Genomic DNA, 19,635 nt, shown 5'->3' with positions numbered 1-19,635 from the left:
CCAGCTCCAGCACTGTCTAATCTGGAGCAAGTTACTAAATCTAAATTTTAAGTTTCTTCTTGAAAAATAAGGATATGTCAAATAATTCTTATGTGGTTATTAGGGGGATTAAAGGAGGGAATGTATGAAAATGTATTTTCATAGTGCCAGTAATACTGTAAAACTAGAAAGGAAAAAATGTATCTTGCATCTTAGGTTGTATATTTTAAACTGAAAGCTCTTCTAGGAAGCAGATTCTCCTTTTTGCATAGACCAAAGAGCTTCTAAAAGTTTCTAATTCAATACCTTGAACTTACATTTGAGATAAGAATCAACGAAGAAAAGCAAAACACCTATAAAGAGGACATACAAAAATATCTAAATTTATATTTCAGAGATCATAAGTAGTAAATCATTGCCAGATAGTACTTGTTTTTATGTATTTTCTTTTTCAAACCATAATTATAGGTAAATCTAATTATAAATATTCCTCCATGTGTAATCTTACTTGGTTGTGGTTCTGTTTCTGTTGTACGATTTGTCTGTCCTCCACTCATTTCAGGTAATCTGATAGGGCTGCTACTCTTTGGTCTGCTATCTGAAGTACTAAAATGAAAAGAAAAAAAAAGAAAAAATTAGTTTTATACAAGTCAAACAGAAAATAGTAAGTCCACTACACTAATTACGCTGTACACTGATTTACTTCCTACCTAAGCCCACCTACAATATCAAAAGTCTGATTCATAATTTACATAAACACAGGCTAGAACACAGAAAAAAAAGTCTGAAATATCTACTGGACTTAAAGTGAAATGCTGTAACTATAAAAATGTATGGAGGAATACACTATGTTTCCCAAGTCCGTTAACACTATATCAGCACCCATAAATCAAACAACTACAGAAAATATCAATTCCTTTCTAAACTCACACTAGTTATCACAATGATAATTCAGATAAAACTATCATGTTAGTAGAGATGGAAACTCTATTTCAGTAAGAATCACAATAATGAGCATGTGACAATTTCTGTCTAGAAGTCTAAAATACTCAACATGCCAAAATAACTGGTTTGGGTTTGGTTTTTGAAGTATTAGGACCTTTATTTATTATAAACAATTCACAGATACTTTGAATTGCCAAGTCAAGCAGGAGCTTACCAATTTTACAAGTTATTATTTTTTAAATAAAAATACCTTTTCATTTTTTTCAAAAATGTCCTTAAATATGCAATATACATTTAACTGCTATTGCAATTATCATAAAACTACATCCTAAGGGACTGTTTAAGTTCTTTTGCTATATTTGAGCTTTGTTGTCTCAATTATTGGCTGAAATATGAGTGCCATTATTGAATCCTAGAAATTTTTATGCTGATAAATGCTATAATAAAACTGAAGTACAAGCATATAGAAAATGATAACATAACTAAATTAAAATAGTTTCTACTCAATCATGAATCACCTATTTGTTGGAAGCCCTTCTTCGGCACTGTTCCACTGAGTCGCTTTAGACAATTCCTCCAAGGCATTTCGGTATTCTTTACAACTTAGGGTAGAAATAGGTTGAAAAATATTAAACATTAACTTCTTCTTTAAAAGTAAATCATATGCTTTAGAGTAAGTTTTGCATTATAGAAGCACAATCATTATACATTTCCATAATTAAATAATTTTGGTTAACTAACAAAAGCAATCAAGTAGAAGCTTCATGAGGAAGGTCAATGTCTTCATAGAAGGTAATACAAAATATGACCCACTGACTCACCAACCAGTATCAATATCCTCAACAAAGATTTTAAAAGCCTGCTTACTAATATTTAGATCAAATGACTTCAGGGATTGAACAGGTAAAAGTTTGAAGCCTCAGTGTTGAGTACAATAGAGAAAAAAAGAACTTGAGAGTGCTTTTCTACTTAACATACTAAACTTTAAGGGAAAAAAATGTTTAATGTTCTATTAACCAAAAAGAAAAAAAAAACCTGACTCTTAAGCTAGCAGTCTAGGAACCCTGCTTTAGATAAATGTCATGCAACAAGGGAGGCATGTTAGGTATGTATTGTTTTTTCTAAGACATTGAAAAAAGATGATCTCAACTAGAATCCTTACTTCCTAATAGTACAAAAAATATTTTTGATTTGGTTGACTCTCCTACCTTTCTTACCTATTAATATATTATGACTATTAAATAAAGTGAGAAGCTTATACTATGTTCACAAAAGCCAAAGGCAAAAAATGTTATCATATGGAATCTTATAAAGGAAAAAAATTCCTCATTATCTACACAGTAAACTCTAAACTGCATAAAGGCAGAGGAATGTAAATCTATCTTGTTTACTCCTGTACATCCAATATCTAGTATATCACATTTTGTAAACATTCAAATATTTGTTGAATAAATGGACTCCCTGTAACCACCATCTAACAAGAAAAATTAAAAACTGTAATGCCTTCCAGTGGGAAAAAAATTGCTTTAAACATCTTAGATTCTACTTAAACTAAGTGCAGCTACCACCAAAATATTCTTAAGATTTAAGGCTGGGCGCGGTGGCTCACGCCTGTAATCCCGGCACTTTGGGAGGCCGAGGCAGGTGGATCACGAGGTCAGGAGATGGAGACCATCCTGGCTAACATGGTGAAATCCCGTCTCTACTTAAAATACAAAAAAAATTAGCCGGGCATGGTGGCGGGCGCCTGTAGTCCCAGCTACTCGGGAGACTGAGGCAGGAGAATGGTGTAAACCCTGGAGGCGGAGCTTGCAGTGAGCCAAGATCACGCCACTGCACTCCAGCCTGGGCAACTGATCAAGACTCTGTCTCAAAAAAAAAAAGATTTAAAAGCTTTGCCCTTTTAGACATACTATATATTTTTACAGTGGATATAGATTTAAGATATATGGTAAGTGTGTAAACTAAAAAGTCAGAAATGTCTACGGAATAAGGCATAAGAACAGCATTACAGTAGTCCCTCCTCATCCATAGTTTCACTTTCCATGGTTTCAATTACCCACAGTCAACTGCAGTCCAAAAACATTAACATATTTAGAAAGAGAGAGCACATTCACATAACTTTTGTTGTAGTATATTGTTATAAAACTGTCCTATCTTATTGTTGTTGTTCATCTCTTATTGTGGCTAGGCTAATTTATAAATTAAACTTTATCATAGGTATGTATGTACAGGAAAAAACATAGTATTTATAGGGTTCAGTACTATCTGTAGGTTCAGACATCCACGGGGGTTCTTAGAACATATCTTCAATGGGTAAGAGGTGACTGCTGTTTTCTAAGTAGAAAAATTTTGCCTCGTACGTAGGAAGGGTAGTAGAAAATGAGTGAATGGTACAAAAAAGATATTCAGATTGTACAAGGCAGGATGCTCCAAGTACTATGTTAACAAGTAAACTGAGAGAAGGGATACAAGGGAAAACATATTTTAACAGAATGGATAGAGGATTCAAGGCTCAGTAAATAACTTGCCAAGTCAATTTAGTTATTAGGAGCTTACTTAGGAATCATCCTATACTTCATTATTTGGGTTCAGAGAAGATTTTTATGCACAAAAAGAACAAGCTGCCAGGCGCGGTGGCTCACGCCTGTAATTCCAGCACTTTGGGAGGCCGAGGTGGGTGGATCACCTGAGGTCAGGAGTTCAAGACCAGCCTGACCATTATGGTGAAACCCCGTCTCTACTAAAAATACAAAAGTTAGCCGGGCATGGTGGTGTGTGCCTGTAGTCCCAGCTACTCGGGAGGCTGAGGCAGGAGAACTACTTGAACCCAGGAGGCAGAGGTTGCAGTGAGCCGAGTTTGCACCACTGCACTCCAGCCTGGGCAACAGAGTGACACTCTGTCTCAAAAAAAAAAAAAAAAGAACAAGCTATCATGACTAAAGAACATATATTTTTGCTTATATTTAATCATTTTGCTTTATGTGAAAGATTCCAAATATAATGGATTAATAGACATACATAAAATACAGAGATATTATCATAAGTCAAAGTCCCATGAATAATACCTGAGAGCAAAAGCAATGATGGAGCTGGGTTCCTTCTCGCAGACTGCAATGGGCACTCGTTCATGTTCATACATTAAGTAGTGTTTATCTGGATCACTATGCAAATTTTTAAAATACATAAGTTAACTAAGTACTGTAGAGTTAAGAATATAATTAAGAAAGCCAACATGTATGCAGATATGATAACTTGAATCATTAGGAAAGAAAAAGATTTCAAGAGAAAGTTTTTGAAGGCAATTAGAAAATTATCAGAATTAATTAGGTTTCAAATCAGAGAGTTCTGCAATAGTCACTCCAAACAAACCTTTCCATACTGCCAAGGCTCTGGCCACACTAATCTCAAAAAGAATTTACAATGAACAGCGGAAGTCTAAGATATTTTGTTCCATTATAAGCTAGAGAGAAAAAGTCTTCTAGAAATTGTGGAGAAGACATACTACTAGTTCAATAATAAACAATGCAACACAGCCACTTTACTATTATCACACAAAAAAACCCAGTGTAGCTCCACTTCAACTTAAATTTTGCTCCCCTGACTCCGACCCTAACTCACCTAGGCACTGTTAGGCACAGTCATTTTTAATTTAGGTGCTATTTACTGAACACTGAACATGCCAAGGATACAATATGAAGAAAAACTATTTTTAAGGATCTTAGATGTGTGAGATGTTAACAATAAAATGGTGAAAAAAAAATTGGCACCATAGAGTTTATAGTGTAGTGGGGGTAAAGAAACAGATAATCCTATAAATAAATAAATATAATCTCTGTGGTAAGTGCTATGAGGGAATTGCTACAGAATGAATGTTTACCCTCCCAGCCCCCACAAAATTCATATGTTAAAATCCTAACTCCCAATGTTATGGTATAAGGAGGTAGGGCCTTTAGGAAGTAATTTAGGTCATGAGAGTGGAGTACTCTTGAATGGGATTAGTGTCCTCATAAAAAAGACTGGACACAGCTCTCTCAGCCTCCTTCCACCACATAAGAATACAAAGAGACAGCAGCAATCTACAACCCAGAAGAGGACCCTTGCCAGAACCCAACCATGCTGGCACCCTCATCTCAGACTTCTAGCCTCTAGGACTGTAAGTATTAAATTTCTGCTGTCTATAAGCAACTCAGTCTATGGTAATTCATCAGAGCAGCATGAACGGATAAAGACAGGAATCATAAGAGCATATAATAGAAACCTACTCTGACTGGAGCAGGAGGTAAGGGGGAAGGTCTAGTAAATTCTTCTTAGAAAGAACAGGACTGAATGATTAAAAAAGAATGTGTTTCACAAAAAGTGGTTTAGAGAGAAGAGAAACAAATAAAAAGAAAAAAACTATATTAAAAAAAAAGTTTAAAGGGTCGGGTCCAGTAGCTCAGTACTTTGGGAGACTGAGGTGGGCAGATCACCTGAGGTCAGGAGTTCGAGAGCAGCCTGGCCAATATGGTGAAACCTCATCTCTACTAAAAATATGAAAATTAGCCAGGTGTGGTGGCGCACACCTGTAGTCCCAGTTACTTGGGAAGCTGAGGCAGGAGAATCACTTGAATCTAGGAGGCAGAGGTTGCAATGAGCCAAGATCACACCACTGCATTCCAGCCTGGGTGACAGAGGGAGACTCTGTCTCAAAAATAATAAAAATTTAAAAAATAAAAATAAATGTGAGAGCATGAACAAAGACCATAACGTAAGAGGGATCCCAGCCCAATCAAGAAACTGATATATTCAGGTCTAAAGTAGAGAAAAAAAGGGACCTTTTATATTTTACTGTCATGTAACATATCACATACTGTACTGTGAGTCCTAACTGTATCTTCCCAAAGATTATGAGCTCCTAAGAGCAATGACTTTTCCTCACAAATCTTATTCTACATCACAGGACACTAAAACAGGCACTAAATAAAAGTTTAAATACTGACTGAATAAACATGTAAGTCAGTTAATAAAAAGCAGAAGGCCTTATTAACAAAAATGTCCACTTTTTGGATACACTTGTTCTATAACAAGGGCAGCATTTGATAGCCACATGGGTCAACGAGTGGAAGAAAAATAAACTTTCACAGCCAGCCTACATTCTTTCCAAATTTGAGTGCGCCCCATAAAAAAAAGATCACATGAAAACTTGTACAAGTCACTGTAGTTCATCATCAGTGCTAGGACAATGTCATGTCTCAGCAAATCAACTACCAACCTCATATATAACCAGCAATATGTTTTTATAATTATTAAATCAGTGGATATAGCCACATATCTTTGAAAAAAGATAAACAAGTGTTTCCAGAACAAGTAATTCACACATTTATAAGTAACATTGGCTAGTGTTTATCCACTCATCTACTATATTATAATGATTATATGTTCTACAAATTACATTGTATCAAAAGACATCTCTTTTACTAAGATGAAATAAAATTTAGGATTGAAAAATCATGCATCAGATAAATATATTTAAATATGCAGCGAGCAACTAAGGAAAAATAAGCCCCCTGCTAAGAGCCACTGGTTTTAGTAATACTTACAAAGGAAATGGAATAGGATTATAGCTATTTCCTGGAAGCAAATTTGCAAAGATGGCTTTCATGGTTGACTTTTCCTTCACTTGGCTGTCTGTGGATCCCAGCAAATGCCCATCAAACACATCTAAAATGAAAAATAGTCTACTTATATATTAATATGCAGAGAGAATAAGAAGTATAAACTGCTGACTTTGGTTCTTTTCCTTTCTGGAATATGGACATATGTATACTATACCAATAACAGTTTAAAATTTCTGATCAAGGGAAAAGACCAATATGGGATAAAACAGGAAAAAACAGTGAAGCATACACAGCATGGACTCCAAGGGACACTTGTTTTTTTAAACATCTCTGAAGCACTGTGGCTATTACACCTGAGTTAAATAGCAATTTTAAAGTTAATTTCAAAGTTTATACTATCATTTAGTAGTTACCGCCTAAACAGAAAGCAAGGCATGAATCTGTTATTATGAAGCAAATATCTGTCCTTAGAGAAATGGCTGTAATTCATGTAAATCAATGATACATCTTTCAGTCTTAGATACAATGAAATATGGTAAAAGTGACTTAACCTCTACCTTCGGAACTGCTGGCTGTATCTAGCTCAGGGGGCCCTCCCACTGACTGTTCAGACATGACTTCAGGTGGCGTAGGCAATTGGAGATGAGTAGAACTGGTGGAGCTCTGGCTGGACAAAGTTGTTAAGAAGCGATCCTCTAAAGAAAAACACAGTCTTAAATGAGTCATTTACATACATTAAGTCCATGTCTACCTAATATTTTTTAAATGCTCATTCATATTCCTACTTCCTAAAAGGCAGAATTTTTACTTTTTAAAAATCATCTAGGTCATGTAGCTCATGTCATAGAAATGGACACAAAAATCCAGAAAGATTATATATGACTTGACTACAATCAAATCCTGATAGCAGTACTGCAACTGTCAACCAAGACTGACTCCTATCCAATACGCTATCCATTATACCACAATGCCTACCTAAATATTAGTTTTTAGTTTAATAGAAAATGAAATTGGGACACTCTGAGAAAGACTGCATGCTTATTCTGGGAGAGAAAAAGCAATTATAATAGAAAAATGCCAAGAATTATAAGTTGAGCTCCTGGTTCTACAGTCTATGTAAATTTCCCCACAAAGTTTCCATGATGACACCAAGTTATTCAATGAAATACTGTGAAAGACATCTTAAGTCTAGACAATATTTTAGTGACATTAAAAATGTAAATTAAACTTTATAAGATTTTTGCAATGAAACCTGGGGATTGACTTTGTAATAAACAAAACAAATTCAATTTACTTTTTTCTGTTTTTTTCTTCCCCTAATAGCAGCCTTCTTTATATTTCATGTATTTCTATAACCTGATTTATCTTATTGCAATACACTATATGATAATCTTAATCTGATAGGATTACAAGTGCTCTACAGGAAGGAAAAAAAGTCTATGAACAACAGCATCGGAAAAACTGTTCAAACAGTTTAAAACAACTTATACAATAAGAAATTTCTTTAAATCCTATGGCAAGTGATCACTAGACTCAAGGACCAACCTTTTTCTCCATTCTGAAGTCCTGGAGAAATATTCCGTGGAGATGCATCCATTGCACTTATCTGTAGAGAAGTAAATACTTTGTTCTTATGGAAAACATGAAAATCACATTCAAAAAATTTTTTAATCCAGTGAATCTTAAACTTTTTGGTCTCAGGACCCATTTGTACCCTTAAAAATTACTAAAAACCCCCTTAATATTTTTAATTAGCTTTTGTTTACCTTAGAAATTTTTACATTAGAAATTAAAACAGAGAAAGTTATTAAATGTGCATGAACTCATTTATAAATAATAAAACCATTAATATAAGTAACATATTTAAACACGTAACATACTGATTTTCTAAAATTAAAAAAAAAAAATTGGTGAAAAGAGTAGCACTGCTTTACATTTTGAAAAATATCTTTAATGTCTAGCTAAATAGAAAACAGCTAGATTCATATTTGGCTTCTGCATGTAATCTGTTGAGATACACCATTATGATTGAAGTATATAAAGAAAATCTGGCTTCATACAGATATGCAATCAAAAAAAAAAAAAATTAAAATGGGCCAGGTGTGGTGGCTTATGCCTGTAATCCCAACACTTTGGGAGGCCAAGGTGGGTGGATCACCTGAGGTCAGGAGTTTAAGACCAGTCTGGCCAACATGGAGAAACCCCATCTCTACTAAAAATACAAAAAATTAGCTGGGTGTGGTGGCGCATACCTGTAATCCCAGCTACTCAAGAGGCTGAGGAAGGAGAATTGCTTGAACTCGGAAGGCAGAGGTTGCAGTGAGCCGAGATCGCACCACTGCACTCCAGCATGCACAACAGAGTGAGACTCCATCTCTCAAAAAAAAAAATTTTTGCAGAGTCCCTGAAAAGGTCTTGGACTATCAGGAGTCATTGAACCACACTTTGAGAATTGCATTCTAAATAGTAGCTCGCTTCCTGGAATTAAGCATCTAGGTATAGATATATCTATCTATCTAGATAGATAGATTGATAGACAGATAGATATATCTAGATAGATCAACAGATAGATATATATCTAGATAGATCGACAGATAGATATAGATCTATCTATACAAGATTATTAGGTGTAAGGGATAATCCTAAGTATTATATCTATATATATCTATACAGATATATCCATCTATAAATACCTATACAGATATATCCATCTATAAATACCTATACAGATATATCCATCTATAAATACCTATACAGATATATCCATCTATAAATACCTATACAGATATATCCATCTATAAATACCTATACAGATATATCCATCTATAAATACCTATACAGATATATCCATCTATAAATACCTATACAGATATATCCATCTATAAATACCTATACAGATATATCCATCTATAAATACCTATACAGATATATCCATCTATAAATATCTATACAGATATATCCATCTATAAATATCTATACAGATATATCTATAAATATCTATACAGACACATCTATCTATAAATATCTATACAGACACATCTATCTATAAATATCTATACAGATACATCTATCTATAAATATCTATACAGATACATCTATCTATAAATATCTATACAGATACATCTATCTATAAATATCTATACAGATACATCTATCTATAAATATCTATACAGATACATCTATCTATAAATATCTATACAGATACATCTATCTATAAATATCTATACAGATACATCTATCTATAAATATCTATACAGATACATCTATCTATAAATATCTATACAGATACATCTATCTATAAATATCTATACAGATATATCTATCTATAAATTTGTGGTTTTGGCCACTATGTTTGGGATAATCTGTCACCGAGCAAGAGAAAACTAACACAGTTGAAAAAGAACTTATGCAGTTCAAATACCTTAAGAAAAACCACTTATTTAAGCACAGAGATTTTAAAAACAACCAAAACTGCGGAGTATAAAATAAATAAGGACCCTATTATATACTCAGAGCATCCACGACTTTCCTTTGTAGCACTTGCTGTCACCATGATGCTACCCTCAGTGATGCAGCAAACTGTAGCTTTTATAAACATTTCAAATAAATAAATTATAAGTGATCATTTTATTTCAGGTTATAACATAAAAGTAATCCAGGTCATAGTTCCTTGAAACCTCACAAATTCAAAATGGAAAACCCTACTGGATATCATTACTAAAGTATGTATTAAACTATCCCTGCTAAGTATTATAAATGGAACTAACTATATTTCTATCGATTAAGGACCAAAGACAAGACTACATTTCATACCTTGCTTTCTTCCCCTTGTCTCAGTCTTCCAGGACTTGGAGGAACTGAAGGTCTCTTTCTACCCTTTTCCTGTTGGAAAAGGTCCTGCAACCTGTGGCCAAAAGCAAAAAAAAAAAAAAAAAAAAAAAATGTATGGTTTGTTTCTAGTCCCTTGAGTGCTGTTTATAAATTTTCTCTTTACAACTTTGAAATCACAAAGTTTTCCTATTTGGATTACCATAGTCTTTAAAGTTATATATAAATAAGAGTAACTTTTTGTCATATCTAATTAACCAGGAGCATTTGTTGATCTGACTATAGTTGTAAAAAAAAAAAAATAGCAAATTATTATAAAGAAAAATACTTCTAAAAAATAAATATTTAAATAAAGGCATAAGATAAACATTTCAATATACAATATATTTGAAATTGCTGGCCAAAAACCAATAGTGACTTATGGCATACTAATTCAGTTAAAAACAATTCAACAGCACACACATCTGAACAACATCGTTTCAAATTATATTAGAAACAGCATCAAAGGCTGTTCTCTTTAGTTTTTACATCTTCACAAGCTACCTCAAATACAGCACATATACTTTAAAATATAAAGAGGAAAGGAGAGTGACAGGAAACAAAAGGTTCTTTAACCTGAGCACAAAATGAAACACCCATAATAAAAAATTTTTAAGTTTTAAGGTATCACATTAGAACAAATGTGGCAATAATATTAAAGAAAACCAGACTGCAAAATCACACCTGTTATTCCAAGCTTGCAGCACTTCACAGAGACTTTGTTTCTTGGCAATGAGTGACTCAAAGACCGACTGCAGTTGCTGAGGGGTATCTACAGAGGAAGACATGAGCCTTGCTTGCATCTTCTCAATCCAGTTCTTGAACTCACCTTCTTCCATCTACAAGGAACAGAAACAACTTCAGGAGACAGAGACACTATACAGACATACACCAAAAGAAACTGCTATTAAGTTAATAATTAACTTTTGAATTTTCTACCAAAGAAATAAATTACCTCTTTCTGTGCAAAAATATCTTCCATTTTTTCCTCTCTTGTTTTACTAAATGTATCAGTTTTCAAAGATGCAAGTCTTTCATCAATGGCAAGATATACCTGTGAAACTCTAACAATAGAGAGAACATTAAACACTTTAGAAAGGGTGAATCAAATTTTCTATCTCACATAAATAGAAAAAAAAAGCTACATGCAAAATGTAATTGAAATTATGTTTTACCTAATTAAGAATTACATACAGTTTTGCAGAGTAAATAAGACCTAAAAGGATGTACTTCAAAATTTTAAGTTGTTATGTCTAAAAGAGTTTGGCTTCTTTTTTATTATCTTTCCATAGCGTCTACAATTTTCTTTTTGTACACCAAGCATGCATACCATACAATTAGAAAATTTACATTTTCAAAGAAAGTAAAATGAATAAATCTGATACTTTAAAATAGCTGTAAATAAACAAAAAAAGATGATAAAAGAAACTGAACTTACTTTTGAAAGAAGTCCTTCAGATCCTGAAGAAGGGACACTTTTAATGGGGCCTGACGCTTAATGAATATTTTGGGGAGTGGAACACATACTTCAAGAAGCCGAATGGGAGAATAACTGAGAAGAAAATACAAGGACCAATAGAAAATGAAAAATAGTTTAATACCTTGAATAGAGCTGTATCATGATGTTCAACTATATCCTATGAGGCATAAGAGAAAAAGTTTCTATAAAATGGCATTTTAAAACTATCACAAAAATAATTTTCAGCCATTACAATAAATATCCTCCCCAATTCTGGAGGGATTTTGTTTTATCTTTCATTACGCTGTAGTACCATCATTTATCCCTTGAAGTTATCCTTACCTGCTGTAAAACCAAAAACGATTGCTATAAACCATCCCTATTAATAAGGAAACTAAAATACCTACATCTAATTGTAGGTATTCATTACTTTCCAGCTCCTGAAGATTCTTCATGAGTCTTTTGTTTCCTTTCCACCTGAGGGTTTATATTGACTAATAAATGCTACAACCCCACTCCCCTGCAAGGCCCTACATGCGTGGTTAAAAACTCTTGCTTAAAAAAGGGAATAAGCTCTAATTAGCAAATATCTCCTGAGGGTCTATTATGTGCCAGACACTGTTTTAGGTGCTGAGGATATAACACTAACAATTCCTGTTCTCATAATTCAGGAAAAACAAGATTCAGGTAACAAACAAAACAAATACATATCAGATGTTCAGTACTATGGAGAAAAATATAGCAAGAAAGAGAAGCAGAGTGCTAGGATGGGGGAGTGTCAGGGCAGGTGAAATGTGAGCAAAGACTTGTAAGACGCAAGGAAGCAACAAGCAGATATCTGGGGAATGAGCAATTCAGAGAGGGAAGAACAAGTACAAGGCTCCCAGGCAGCAACCTACCTGACATACCTGAGGCCCAGTCAGGAGGCCAGTGGGGCAGCGGCAGGATGAGTGAAGAGAGAGCAGTAGGAGGTAAGAGCAGAGAGGTCCTGGGCAGCCAGTGCAGGTAGATTAAAGGCCAGTAAATGGACTTTGGCTTTCACTCCGGGTGAAACACACCCTTTGGAGTGTCCAGAGCAGAGGAGTGGCCTTAGCTGATTGCCCCTTAACAGAACCACTCTGACTGCTGTGTTGAGAAGAGGCTAAAGGGACAAGGCCAAAGGGAGACTGCTAAGGCTACTACAATAATCCAGGTGAAAGATAACAGACGCTCAGCCCAAAGTGGTAGTGGTAGAGGTGGTAAAAAGTGCTCAGACTCTGGATATATTTTGAAGGCAGAACCTAAAGGCTTTCTCAAATTATTTAATACCACAATGGCAACTATCAATTATTTGAACACAGAGTTTTAGCTCTATCAGAAATATGTGATTATCCTTCTGATGGTTAATGTCTTGGCAAAAATTCTGACAGACTTTCAGATGCCATCAGATGCCAAAACAATGGTTAAGAGTTAGGCCAGGGCCCGACATGGTGGCTCACACTTCTAATCCCCACACTTTGAAAGGCCGAGGCAGGAGAATCACTTGAGCACAATTCAAGATCAGCCTGGGTAACAGTGAGATCCTGTCTCATATTTTTCTAAAATTTTTATATTAAAAATTTTTTTTAAAAAAGAGTGAGGCTGGTAGTAGATTGACCAAGGGTCAAATCATTACTCCATCACTTGAGAGCTCTGTAAGTGAATGATCGTAAGCTCTGTAAGTGAGGATAATAAGAACTATTTCGTAGGGTAAAGAGTAAATAAAATAATACTGAAAGTTCTTAATACAGTCTGGTCCTCTGCATTTATAAGGGTAGAAATGGGGAATCCCACAAATTAATTCAATCTAGTAACAGTGAAAATGTTAAAAAATTCTTAAGGGATTATGAGATCTGAGATCATGCACAAGATTCCTAGGATTTCTTACCTGAAAGACGCCACCATCTGGTTATAGGAGAAATACTGGTGATAATCATGATGGATGGAGTGACCACAGGGCTCAGCGTTGGCTCTGCGAGTATACTGGTGCCCATAAAATCTAAGTTCAAGGTATTTTGCAAATGACATAGACCAGGACTCATTGGAAAGAGCAACAACTGGTGTTACCTGGAATTCAGCAAAAACAGTTTACCTAATCACATATTGAGAATCTCTTTTTCAAAAAATAACATTTTCTTTTCTTTTTTTTTTTTTTTGAGACGGAGTCTCGCTCTGTTGCCTAGGCTGGAGTGCAGTGGCACGATCTTGGCTCACTGCAAGCTCCGCTTCCCGGGTTCAGGCCATTCTCCTGCCTCAGCCTCCTGAGTAGCTAGGACTACAGGCACACGCCACCACGCCCGGCTAATTTTTTGTATTTTTAGTAGAGACAGGGTTTCACGATGTTAGCCAGGGTGGTCTCGATCTCCTGACCTCGTGATCCGCCTGCCTCAGCCTCCCAAAGTGCTGGGATTACAGGTGTGAGCCACCACACCCGGCCAACATTTTCTTTTGTAATACAAATGTAATATATTCTGACTGCAGAAAACTGGGAAAAGAATGAGAAAGTTCAAAGGTGGGTGGACTTGGGGGTGGTGGAGGAGAGCAGCATCACCAATAAACCCACCAACAACATCAATATACTAGTATATGTTTACTTTTGATGTATTTATATATATATATACACACACACACACATATACATATATACATACATACATGGACACGCACACGGCCAGTATATTTGTAAATAAAAACTCCTATAGTTTCATAATCTTTTACTTAGCAATATATCGTGAATATTTTCCCACATAAAATATTCTTGCACAACTTTTCAAATGGCTTCAGAGTATCTGGACAAGTATTTAACCAATCCTTACTGATGTGCCTTTAAGACGTTACAAGTTTTTCCATACTGAGATGATGTTCTGATGAACATCCTTGTATATACATATTTACAAATATCCGCAATTATTCCCGTGGGATAAATTAATAAAGGTGGGAATTGGTAAGTCAAAGGGCATAAACATTTATATGATCTTTGATAATTTTTGCCACATTATCTTCCAAAACAAGTGCACCAGTGTATACAGTCTCCAACAATATTTAAGAATATCAATTTCCCCCACTTTCTTACCCAATCCTAGGAATTAGAATTGAAATTTTTGAAATGTAACCTCCTAAAGAAAAAATTTTAAAGAGATTTTACTGATATATGCTTATCTGACTACTAATGAATAACATTTATTTGTTATTTGTTTAGTAACCATTTGCATTAAATTGCATTGTCATGTCCTCTGCCCATTTTTCTATTATCATGGCTTATAGAAATTTGATATTACATATATTTATGTTTAGTCATATATGTTGTATTTTTCCTTGACACTAGAAGTTTTTCATTTTAGTGTAACAAAATTTACCTTTTCCTTTCTAGCATAAAAAAAGCAGAAGTTTCTGTTTTAAAATAAAGTGCATATAGCAAAGCATGTAAGTCATAAAGACCAAATTTAAGTTATTCATTTAGTACCACGGTCAGTCTACCCAGTTAACATATTCTACAACAAACTATTACCAGCTAACTAATAGGAACTAAAGTCAGTAAGAACAAGTATGAAACTAAGACTGAGAATTGCTAGAAATAATTTTATGTCTGTATGTTTGCTGCTGCAGGTGCAACTTTGATTTTGCCCTTCTCTACCACTGATTAATGTAGGTCGTGCTATTATTTTATATATAATTCCCATATGTGCCTTCCAAAAGCACACTTTGAAATAACCCAATTAAGGCCAGGCGATGTGGCTCACACCTGTAATACCAACACTTTGGGAGGCCGAGTTGGGTGGATCACCTGAGGTCAGGAGTTTGAGACCAGCCTGGCTAATGTAGTGAAACCTTGTCTCTATTAAAAATACAAAAATTAGCTGGGCATAGTGACGCATGCCTGTAGTCCCAGCTACTCCAGAGGATGAGGCAGAAGAATAGCTTGAACTCAGGAGACAGAGGTTGCAGTGAGCAGAGATCACACGACTGCACTCTAGACTGGGCGATAGAGCAAGACTCTGTCTCAAAAAAAAAAAAAATAACCTAATTAAGGTAATAAGTTAAATTTGGAACATTTTATCCAGATTGCAAGCAGTCTGGATAAAAATCATATATTAAAAAAAAACACAATATTGGCACCAACTTTTTGCCCCAGAGTTAGAAAAGTAAAGAAAGGCACAAAGAAGAAACAAAACACATGTCCCTTTCTCAAGAACATGCATAAAAACCAGTAGAGATCAATTTCAACATGGTCTCATCTGTATGTGAATAGAAATGCTGATATAGGCTCAAATTTATTATACAAATATCCTAATATACTGCAGTTATTGCTTTACAAGTCTGTCTCCTCCCCTAGAGAACAGAAGTCATTCCTTATTCTTTTTTTCATTCCTAGGGCCTAGCACAGTATCTGGCACATAAATGGTGCTAAATGTTTGTTGAATGAATAAACAAACAAAATTGAGATATGTCAAGATACAACCTCAAGATACTTTACTGTATAAGGCACTTGTATTTTATTTAATGACTGATACACTCCTAAGATGGGATCTTCAAAAAACGATTACTAGATTGAACATACAGCACTGGAAGGTAAAATAACAATGACAAATAGAGCTCTATAACAAATAACAAATCCAGTACCATATAGGAAACCTTCTCCTCAGAAAAAAAAAACCATACAAATAAAGAAATAAATGGCAAACAAAATATAGTAATAGGGTCTATTTACCTGTTTGCAGATTCTACACCAGGAATATGTAAGAATTGTATGCTGATATCCAGGTACTGGAGAATCCAACTCCTTCAGGATTATCTGCACACAGCCTTGGCCATGAACAAAGCGCCGAATATGATGTACCATGGGGGTATCACAGAACATGCTTGGACACTGATAAGAAGGCCTTTGACAAACAAAAGAGCCCTTCTCACATTAAGCATGAAACAGAAATCAGAACCACTGTCAAAGTGCAGCGTGACTAGTGGACAATCTGCACAAGGTACTCATGCTGCTCTGAGCCTGCAGCTGAACATCGTCTTCAGCTACAGCATGGTGATAGTTTCCATTTGTTAGGCACCTTCTATTTGCCAAACCATTTTAAAACATTTCCTTTTACCTTCTGACAATTCTAGGGATTGTTATTCCCTATAAAGGGGACTAGTAAAGTGCTTTGTCATGTAAGTGGCAAGTGATGATGCTAAGACTTAAACTGAGGTCTAGATGATTCCAACATTTTACCTCTCATTTGAATCACTGTAAAAAAACAGGTATCTGAAAAATGTTGATGGTAGGGTAATTAGATGGGCAGAGATATGAGGAATGTTCTGGATAAGAGATCTCAGTTTAAATATGAAATAGATTACTTCTTTGAATGATATACTCTGATATGCACTATGAAAGTGAGGATCATGTAACAGTCACTTGACATCCAACTCATGTTTACATTTTAGGTTGAAATTTTGAGCATCAAAAATGTGTAATGGAAGAGAAGGAAGAAATATGTTCTTACCTGAAACAGTATCTCTCTAAAAATATTCCTAATGTAAGATCATTCTTTCCATAAAATTCCATTGTTACAATCCTAAAGAAGAGACCACCTCTTAGAAACATAAGAATTACCATGCACCAGAGACATTTCATGAGACCACGAATTATGATTACCTATTAAATGTATGGTACTTAACAATGAAGTATGAAAGCAGGTAATGTTCTTTGTTGTTATGAAACAGGTTTTAACTCATCCAATAAAACAAGTTTAGACTTGCCACACTAAAGCATCTTTTTCACTCCCAATCCACTAGTATCTTATGAAACTAATGAGGATGCATAAACTATAATATTAATTTAGTAAAACTGATCTGAGTTAAGAAGAGGTAAAGGTTTTCTTTACAAAGGCTTAAGCCCTGTCAGCACAAGGTGGGACTCTGGTCTCCTACTCTCTTGTCCATGCCTTTACTGAGCATGGAAAACAGCAATTCTTGCTAAAGTGCCAGTTTCTAACTTTTTATCTAACCTATAAATGCTCACAAGACAGTTTGGCTATATAACTGTTGAAATCCACATCTTATTCAAGCCTTGACCTATATATAAACTCCCAAAGAAAATTCCCATGGGTTCTGCCAGTCCCAAGTCTGCCTGCTGAAGCTACACTACTAGAAGAATCCATGAGCTCACTGCTGGAAATAAGTGTTTCAGGTATCCAAAATTAAAACACAGAATGTTTTGGCATGAAAACAGTGCCCTCCAAAAAGAAGTTATGTTCCATAGTACTTTTAAAACTAAAGGTGAACTATGTAATGTAAGGCTATGTAAGTCTGTGTGAGGTTTTTGTGACAATAATTTGAAAAAAATAATTTAAAACATAAAATGTATTTCAGTTTCTATCAATCTACTTAAGTTTTAGACCAAAACCCATTAATAAAGCAAAAGGTTGACTGCTTTTATAAAAACTATGCCTGAAGGAAAACCTGCCTAAATTGTACATGCTATCATCAAAATGCTTATAAACAAGCTTTTTGTGTGTCAACTTTCTCACTTTTTTAAGTACATGTTGGGCATCCCTAATCTGAAAATCCAAAATCCAAAATGCTCCAAAATCTGAAACTTTTGAGTCCTGATATGATACCACAAGAGAGAAATTCCACAACTGAAACCTTTGCTTTCTGGTGGTTCAATGTATACAAACTTTGTTTTATACATAAAATTATTACAAATCTTATATAAAATTAACTTCAGGCTACGTGTACAAGGTGTATATGAAACACAAATGAATTTCATGTTTAGACTTGGGTCCCATCCCCAAGATAACTCATTAAGTATATGCAAATATTTCCAAATTTGAAAAAATATTAAATCCAAAACACTTCTGGTTCCAAGCATTTCAGATAAGGGAAAGTCAACCAATACAAATTCCTCTTCTATCCCTCACATTTTTTTCACTCTTAATGTACTCTCATTTACTTCTACTCATGAACAAACATGTATTTTCATATTTACTTCACAAGTTTAAAAGTTCTATCAATTCATATATGACCAGCAGTGTGCTGTGTACCTAAATACAGGTCCTAATGACTGTTTTTGTCTTTGTTTTTTTTTTAATTGCTGGAATTCTGTTCTTAAGTGGAATAGTGTAGGGGGAAAAGAATCCTACCAAGGACTGACACAGGCACTAGGAGCATTGCTGGACTGGGCAGAAGAGCTGCTGAAGAGCACACAAAGTCTCTGGTGGTTAATGGGATTCAGACAGTCCACCTGAAAAAGAAGGAATGAATGGATGAGCAAGCGACTGCAACCACATTCAACCCCAATTCACCAAACACACTCCACTCTATTTGTAAAGCCTCCAATTATCACTGTAGGGGCTCTGGTCAAGATTTAAAACTACAGAAAACTAAATATAAGGAAGAAGGGCAGTTGGTTTTTGAGAAAAGACAACCCAAAAAGTTTCAATTAAACTTAAAAATACAAAACAATGTCTAGATAGCTTGTTTTCTTAACTTACTCTTTATTTTACACAACTGCACTAAATTATTTCGGAAGAAAAATTAATTAAATATATCCATACTTAACAGTCTGAACTGATGGGATATAACATCAATCTGAGACACCCAGAAATCTAAATTCTAAAGTGTTTATTTATCTATGCTTATGGCTGTTTTTGATCATTACAAAGGTAAAACCAGCTCAGCTCTCTGTTAAAATTGAAATAGTATAGAAGCATATGAAGAAGTTCATAAAATACACAAAACTGCTCCTCCTATGATTCTACTCCACCTCCTAAGCTGAGGAGT

General features: G+C 34.8%; 1 protein-coding gene across 19 annotated transcripts in view; it reads right to left on the bottom strand.

The window, feature by feature from the left end:
- The window catches only part of PIKFYVE (phosphoinositide kinase, FYVE-type zinc finger containing), a 91,280-nt gene that overhangs the window by 12,098 nt on the left and 59,547 nt on the right, over nucleotides 1-19,635 (bottom strand). For all 19 annotated transcript variants that reach the window (XM_063713010.1, XM_054549716.2, XM_063713008.1 and 16 more), the window contains 14 exons: nucleotides 18,996-19,096; nucleotides 17,355-17,426; nucleotides 16,577-16,748; nucleotides 13,757-13,935; nucleotides 11,830-11,943; nucleotides 11,347-11,455; nucleotides 11,076-11,230; nucleotides 10,338-10,428; nucleotides 8,070-8,130; nucleotides 7,082-7,219; nucleotides 6,507-6,627; nucleotides 3,993-4,088; nucleotides 1,443-1,526; nucleotides 488-585 (listed from right to left, as the gene is read on the bottom strand). In XM_063713010.1, coding sequence (XP_063569080.1) covers nucleotides 488-585; nucleotides 1,443-1,526; nucleotides 3,993-4,088; nucleotides 6,507-6,627; nucleotides 7,082-7,219; nucleotides 8,070-8,130; nucleotides 10,338-10,428; nucleotides 11,076-11,230; nucleotides 11,347-11,455; nucleotides 11,830-11,943; nucleotides 13,757-13,935; nucleotides 16,577-16,748; nucleotides 17,355-17,426; nucleotides 18,996-19,096 — 1,591 coding nt within the window. The remainder of the gene's footprint in view (nucleotides 1-487; nucleotides 586-1,442; nucleotides 1,527-3,992; nucleotides 4,089-6,506; nucleotides 6,628-7,081; nucleotides 7,220-8,069; nucleotides 8,131-10,337; nucleotides 10,429-11,075; nucleotides 11,231-11,346; nucleotides 11,456-11,829; nucleotides 11,944-13,756; nucleotides 13,936-16,576; nucleotides 16,749-17,354; nucleotides 17,427-18,995; nucleotides 19,097-19,635) is intronic.

Source organism: Pongo abelii, chromosome 11 (assembly GCF_028885655.2).
Source record: "Pongo abelii isolate AG06213 chromosome 11, NHGRI_mPonAbe1-v2.0_pri, whole genome shotgun sequence".
Classification (NCBI taxonomy): Eukaryota; Metazoa; Chordata; class Mammalia; order Primates; family Hominidae; genus Pongo; species Pongo abelii.
This window is presented reverse-complemented; position numbering and strand designations above follow the sequence as displayed.